Source organism: Apis laboriosa, unplaced genomic scaffold, assembly GCF_014066325.1.
Source record: "Apis laboriosa isolate Shangri-la unplaced genomic scaffold, ASM1406632v1 scaffold112_cov148, whole genome shotgun sequence".
Taxonomy (NCBI): Eukaryota; Metazoa; Arthropoda; class Insecta; order Hymenoptera; family Apidae; genus Apis; species Apis laboriosa.
In genome coordinates, this window is record NW_025220865.1 from 489,008 (window position 1) to 496,312 (window position 7,305).

At 40.7% G+C, this 7,305-nt stretch overlaps 2 protein-coding genes across 2 annotated transcripts; one reads left to right on the plus strand and one right to left on the minus strand.

Annotated features, from left to right (window-relative positions):
• The first annotated feature begins 3,813 nt into the window (after nucleotides 1–3,813).
• On the plus strand, nucleotides 3,814–5,005 carry LOC122712190. The gene is made up of 3 exons (XM_043931626.1): nucleotides 3,814–3,942; nucleotides 4,201–4,297; nucleotides 4,476–5,005. The coding sequence occupies exons 1-3, from the start codon at nucleotides 3,877–3,879 to the stop codon at nucleotides 4,850–4,852; spliced, it is 540 nt and encodes a 179-aa protein (XP_043787561.1). The 5' UTR covers nucleotides 3,814–3,876; the 3' UTR covers nucleotides 4,853–5,005.
• A 1,469-nt stretch (nucleotides 5,006–6,474) lies between these two features.
• LOC122711460 (3-hydroxyacyl-CoA dehydrogenase type-2-like) lies at nucleotides 6,475–6,974 on the minus strand. The gene is made up of 2 exons (XM_043930264.1): nucleotides 6,752–6,974; nucleotides 6,475–6,665 (listed from the first exon to the last, which is right to left on the minus strand). Exons 1-2 carry the CDS (start codon nucleotides 6,972–6,974, stop codon nucleotides 6,475–6,477), a joined length of 414 nt encoding a protein of 137 aa, XP_043786199.1.
• Between the last annotated feature and the right edge of the window lie 331 nt (nucleotides 6,975–7,305).

Consider the following 7,305-nt stretch of genomic DNA (forward strand, 5'->3'; position numbering starts at 1 on the left):
ATCGGCAAACATTGCAGCAGCGTCGATGCATGCGGCCTGCCTGCATCGCGTGGCCGGTCCCGCCACCGGGGGGAGGAGGAGGAGAGGCAGGAAACCGTTTCAACCCCTCTGTAGCACTTGATTGCGGAATCGGTTCTGCTAAAACGAATAATCTTACAATTTCACGCCATCCAGCGGACATCCAGCCTCTGCCAATCCCGTAAACCTTGATCACTGATTTGATTTCGCGTTGAGGGGGGAAAAAAAAAAAAAAACTCGATGCGCTCCTTTCCTCAGTGTTCTCGACTTACGTAATCACTTTGCGTAAATATTCGAACATTTTGACGATCAGTTTTCTGGCGATATCATTAATTCTGTTCACAGGATAATATCTATAAAGTTAAGAGAGATATAAGGATAGTATTAGAGATGAAAGAAATAAAAGGGCGTGGAAGTGTAATAAAAATTGGAATTAATCCTTTAACGACGTTCGACGAACAATATACCCTTTCCCATCTTATTAAGCATTTTTCCACGGAAATTTATCCACGGAAATTTAAATTTATAATGTAATTTTTAATGATAATTTTTAATGATGGCAAAATTTAAAATTTCAAAACACAACTTTCCAAATACATCCAGTCTCGAAGAGAAAGTTGTCGTCCGCGAAGATAATGGGTCCTCCTCCTAGTCGAATGATCTCGAACAGCCCTCAGACACGTCACCAATCTCAACGTTTTGCATCTGTGCCCAATATTCGAGCGTGAAAGGGTCGTCGCCAGCCCGACTCGTCTGAGATCGGGACGACAGCTCACCTACGCGATGACAAACGTTGCCATCTAAACAAAGGGTCTCGGGATATATACGCGGCGCAGACACGCAATTTCCGTGGCATGTAAATCGCGTGAAATGAATTTCTGCCAATCACGCACGTGCGTCAACGCCGCGATCATTGGGTAACCCGACTGTTTGCCAGGCTATCGGTCACCGAAAAAAAAAAAAAAGTAAAAAAAAAAAGGAGAGAAAAAAAATGCAAGCTCTCTCCAACGTCGAAATTCGGCAGAACACGTATCAGACGTAAATAATCGGCGAGCTGGGGAAAGTAATATTTTAACGAAGTTCCTAGTGACACTTAGATCATTGAGAACAGGTTTGAAGTAAATTAATACACGTGTTATTCTCGAAGCAACGTTCGAGAATTTTGACACGCGCGTGTTGAATGAAGAATTAAAGGCAAAAATTTCAATGAAAATATTCTTCCAATTCAAACATCCAATCAAACATCGATGTCATTTTTTTTATATATCGTCGAACTTTCTGATGATGCGCAAAAGGCAAGAGGGATGGTAACGTAGAATTATCAAGACTCTGTTTTTTCGCGCGTTCATCCGAGCTGTCGATTCGGGTCGCAGGATTCGCACACGCCTGGCTCGCCATCGATGCTTCCATGCTCCTGCTTGATTGATGTTCACCGTCGTTTCACAGACACGACTACATAAATCAAAAGGCGCGAAGAACCCTTTTCTTGTCAAGGCTCATCTCCCTTTGCCTCCTTCCCCTTCTTCTTCCTCCTCTTCTTCTTCTTTTTTTCCTCGGTGAGGTGACGTGGATACGCGTTATCGAATCGGTGGATGACAGACGAGAACGTATTAAATACCGAACAGGACGAGCATTCGATTGTCGTCTTCGATGAGAAGGGTGAAAGCGGACGAACGAGCACGTGTACACCATCTTTCTCGATCGACGAGACGCGCCTTTCCTTCCATTCCTCCCTCCCCCATTATGCATCCCCCTTGTTCTCCGCGTATTATTCGGTTCAGAGAGGGTGCAAGGCGTGCCTGCTTCTGACAGTTTCGTCGTGGAGGCTGTAATTTCTGTACACACGCGGGCCTGGAAATGTTTCGTTTCCCGATTAGGATTTTGGATCCTCTGGATCGTTTCGACAGTTCTACGTTGAATGTACGAAGATCTTAAAGCCGTTCCATTCGAAAAATTGGAGGCTAATTGAAAAGGGACGGACGAGTGTTGATTAATTTTTTTTTTTTTTTAAAGGAGAATAACTCATCGATATATTTTATTCTTCAGAAATTGACGTATGCGATAACGATTAATCATGGACGTTTGTAATAAACGTGGACCGTACAAGTGACGCAGCTGTTAATAATACTGTTCCTCGTTGTACTCGAGGGTCGTGGACGTACAAAAAGGGAAGATTCATTCGTCTCTCGAGCAAGCGACTCTTACAATTTCTTTTTTTTTTTTCTTTTTTCCACTCCACCTTCTTCTACATTCACTTGTCAAAAATGATATATCGATAGACAGTTATATAGTGGGAGTAGTATTCGCGATTCAAATAAATCGCAAGTGATTTGGAATTCTCCTCTCGAATGCATACGAAGCGATACTTGTTAATTCTTTTAACTTAATGCTTCTTTTGAAGAAATGTATACTTGTTACTTTGCAATAATACCCAATAACAATTTACATTCAGCTACGCTCCCTTCACCGATATATTTCGACAAACGAAGCGTCAGAAAGAAAGAGCGAAATAAAAATAAAAATATCCCTTGCATCATCGATACCGGCGGAATTCCAACTTTTAACGAACGATCGAAGGAAGGAAGCAGCAATGGAGCGTCTTGGAGAGCAAGAGAATGGGTGAATTCCAAGTCGGCAGAACGAGGCCATTCCTTCTTTGCCAACTTCCCTTTCATCTCTGACCGTGATCCCTTTTCAACGGCGGACCAAGATCTGAGGAATAGTTGAGAGTTTCGACTCGATAGTTGGGACGTAGCGGCGGTTTTCATTCAGGCGTACGAAAATTCCCCTCCCGAGCGAGTACAGAATCGTCGCGTCACGGCGGTTTCGGATACGAAGGTAGAAGAACAACGAAACGCCGGGTAGTCAAGATTCGTGGAATTCCTCTAGACACGACACGCACCGCACAGCGGCGGGGGAGGAGGGGAGGATTTTGTTTACGTGCACGTTGAAGAGGGACGTTGTCTTCGTTCCATCGAATCGGTGGATTCCGGTGAAAGGAAAAACTTTGGAAGCGGGATGCCGCGTGTTCATTTCCTCTCTGCAAGCGAAAATTCCCCTCAAAGATTTTCGATCTTCCGCTCAAAAATTCCTCGGCCAAAGTCTTCTCGGCAAAGAATTTAAATTGGAAGTAGTATTCTCGATGCATTTGGCACGAATGATCTGAAAAATCTTCTTTACAGGATCATCAGAAAAAAGAGATATTGAATTTCTTAATTTCCGATATATTTTCTAAATGTATGAGAAGTTTGAAGTTTCATTCATTTTTTCGTATTGATTGAGATTAGAAATATTTGAATTGAGCTTTTTTTTTTTTTTTTAATCTTTTTAATCCTAAAATGACACATCAGGATCTTAATACGACATACAGGATCGTAATACGTATTCTTGAGATTATGTGTTATAATATAAAATTGGAAATATAAAAATTTCTAATTTTAATAAAATATTGCAAAAAAGTATTTTTTGGATATCTTTCAATTCCACGTGAATTTTATTATGATTGCGAGAAGATGAAAGATTATGAAAGAAAATATCCGATTGCCGAAAGTCGGATATTTTGGATATTTTAGATACTCAAAATTACATCAAATTACGCCGAGAAGAACAAATGTATCGTGTTAAGCACAATTATACAACACATGTGCAGTTTTTGACATTCGTTTATCTCGCAGAAGATGCAGTTGAATATCTTGACGTAAGAATAATTGTAAATTGCCATTGTACAGCAGTTGTGTGCTATTGTGTGCTGTTTCCTTTGTTAATAAACCGCTATTGATTAGAATCGTATAAATACTTGGCGCTTTTTTGCCAGAACGTGTAGTATCCCGAAAGTCGTATTACAAACCAATCGCAAAAATGCAGTTGAAAGCATTGTTCTTCTTTCTCTTCGTTGCCACCATCTCCTACGCTATCGCTGACAGTGTAAGTAGATATATCACAATATTTCGATCATCCAATTCTTCTTTCTCTCATCTCGATTTTACATTTCATCAGAAATTGTCAGAATTCTTAAGAAAAGAAAAAACAAGTATACAATTTTTCAAATTTTCTTTGCAACATCTCTTCTCTCGTTTTCGTAGATATATCATTACAGAGACTCGAAATATTGTTAATCGCAAATTGTTTTCACGTTTGTGGAAAAATTAAACATTTTTTTTTTTTTTTTTTTTCGTTTTAAAGAGCTCCAGCGAATCAAAGGAAACAGCGGTAGATGCACTTAAGAACATAGGCAAATCTGCTGACAACATAATAAAACAATTTGGGAAAGGATTTTCAGGTACGATGCGCATGATATATATTCCATTTGTCTTTAAAAAACTCGTATATAATTTTGTGTTTATCCCAAACACTGGCTAAATATTATTAATTTAACCTTTATTTTGTTCGAAGCGTGAAAAAAATATTACTCGTATCTCTTAAACGTCTATTCTGATGAAAAATATTTCACCGTGTAGCCGTAGCAAAGGGTAACTTGGGCACTGTCAATTTGACCAAGGCGCTCAAATCGGTGGAAGATCGATTGAAATTGCCGAATCTCTCGAAATATTCGAAGGAGGCCAAATCACAGATCGAGGCGGCTCGAGATCAGGTTGCAAACGCGTTGCTTGAAGGCTCATCCGATTTGATCAGCGTCCTCACTGATGCCATACAATTAGCTCTCCGCAGCACAGAACCCATCAAAGCCTTGGTGGACGTCTTCGATACGATTAAGGACGTGTATTTCGATATAGCGATAAATAATTCACTTGCCATTGGTCTGAACGTAATACAAGACGGTGTTCTAATGTGTCAAGCCATCGTCGAAACCATGAAGGTGGCTTTGAAAGTGTAAAAAAAAAAAAGAAAGAAAGAAAGAAAGAAAGAAAATGATAACGAGAATCTGACGAATGAAACCAATTGGAAATTGCAATTGTATTTTTTCTCGATGGAAAATTTAACTGTGTAAATCATAGTTGATTAAAAAAGATATCATGTGAAAAAAAAATGGAGATTATTTTATTCGATTCGAACGAATTCGTCCGAAAATATTTCCTTCCTCGTCCCTTACTCGATTTTCAATAACAACTTTTCTCTACCTTTCTTCTTCTACTACTTCACTTTTCATTATGCATTCATACGCACGTACTTCTTAGAAACATACGAAATCTCTCTACACATAAACATTATATCCAAAAAACATAACCAACCATCCTATACAATAAAACCCACGATTATAAATTTAAACGTAGAAAAATTTCGTTTCAAAGCGAACAATTGAAAGAATTAACTTAACTCTCGAGATTCTAAAAAAATTCTCGAAAAACATCTATATTTTACGAGTATTACGAGAGAGAGAGAGAGAGAGAGAGAGAGAGAGAGAGAGAGAGAGAGAGAGAGAGAGAAACGAGAAGGTAAACACGGTTTTCACGGTCGCTGACCGATTCTCATCCCCCGGTTCTCCTAACAATCTGTTCCCACCTCGTAAAATTGTCATCGCGCGTGCATAAAACATGAGCAGACGTTTCGAGGAGCGGCGGAGAGAGGGAGGGAGGGAGGAGAGAAGATCGCGCGAATCTAACGCGAGGCGAAAAATACGAGGAGGAAATGTATATATATATATCGTAGGTTGGTGGTTGTGAATGCCTGTAGGGTTGTCGATGAAGACTCCAGAGGTTTAGGTTCGACGACAGGCTCGCGGGGCGAAGGCAACCCGGAGGAAACGAATGGCGCGGGAAAAGGGAAGGGTCGTTCGAGCGCGTATTTCCACCTTGCCGCCTCCGTCGCGGGCGCTAAAATACATTTTCCTACGAAGTGTCGTCACGGGAGGGCCTCCAGCTGCTGGTCGTGATATTCTACATGCGTAATGCTCGCGCGAATATTTCCATACATAAATTTCATAGCGGGGTAGAAAGTGTGGGTGGGTGGTTGGTTGGGTGGGTGGGCGCACGGTTGCACGTCGCACCCCCCTGATGATGATGCGCCGCATCCTGGCGAGCGACGTGCTCGAGGATCTGTTGCTTGATCCTCCTCCGTTTTTTCGCCAATTTTGCGAACAATCATTATTCTTTCCTCCCCCTTCTTCTTTTCCGTGACTATTCTTAGATTCTTGGATATCGGTTTCGCACGAATAAATATAAAGATAGAGGGGAGGGAGGAGGGAAGCACTACAGTTGATGGCGATGTACGTTCGTTAAAGAAGAAGAAAAAGAACAAAGGAAATAAATATATAAATGAATCGTGTTCCTCTCTCTCTCTCTTTCTCTCTCTCTCTCTCTCTCTCTCTCTCTCTCTCTTTTTCCTTGAAATAAATTTGAATATTACAGAAAACAACGATGTTGTTCGGGAGACAAATTATACGAACGCTTTAAATTAATTTATTCTTGTTGATACACATCTGTCTTTGTCAATAACTGACATGTATCGTAAAATGTACTCACGATTAATTGTCACAAAAAAAAAAAAAAAAAGTGATATTTAACAAGCGAATGATGGTTCCGAATCTTCTATCTGGTTGTGTCTGAAGCCCATATCTATGCGTATATTCTCGCCGTTTATTAATGGATTTTCGATACAAGCTTGGATTAAATGGGCAACTTCCTCGCAAGTTCCATAACGTTTCGGTGATAACTTCATTCTTATCCATTTCGCTCTTTCGGGTGGCTTTTGCGGAGCTGTAGACGTACGACATCTCGATGAATTTCACTTTTAAATTTTACTTCATCTAATAATTACACGCAGCATTGCCACCCGATATTATTACCTGTCATGGGACTGTCTATGTAACCGGGGCATATGGTGATAACGCGTATCCCTTTCATCGCCAATCCTCTGGCCAAGGGCATCGTCATTCCAGAAACGGCGGCTTTCGAAGCGCCATAAGCAACCATACCGGCTGGAGGATCGTACGCCATCATGCTCGAAAGATTTATAATCACTCCCCTCTGTTTATTCTCATCGGGTTTGTTCTCCACCATTAAAGGAGCTAATAAACGTGTCACGTTGAACAGACCCCAAACGTTAGTGTCGAAGATGCATCGGTACATATCGACGGAATGCGGCTTCTTTGTTTTGTGATTAATTATTGTCTCGTATCCAACGACACCGGCCGAGTTAATCAATACGTTTACACCCCCGAATTTCTCCTTCACGCATTTTATGCTGTCCACCACATCCTTCTCTAATCTCACCTAATGAAACCGTCGTATATTTGACCGAGTGTTGATCGTTGATGGAACATTTTTGTAACACAAATGTTTGTTGCTTTAGATGATACGGAGAATGTCAAAATGTAAATATATACATAGG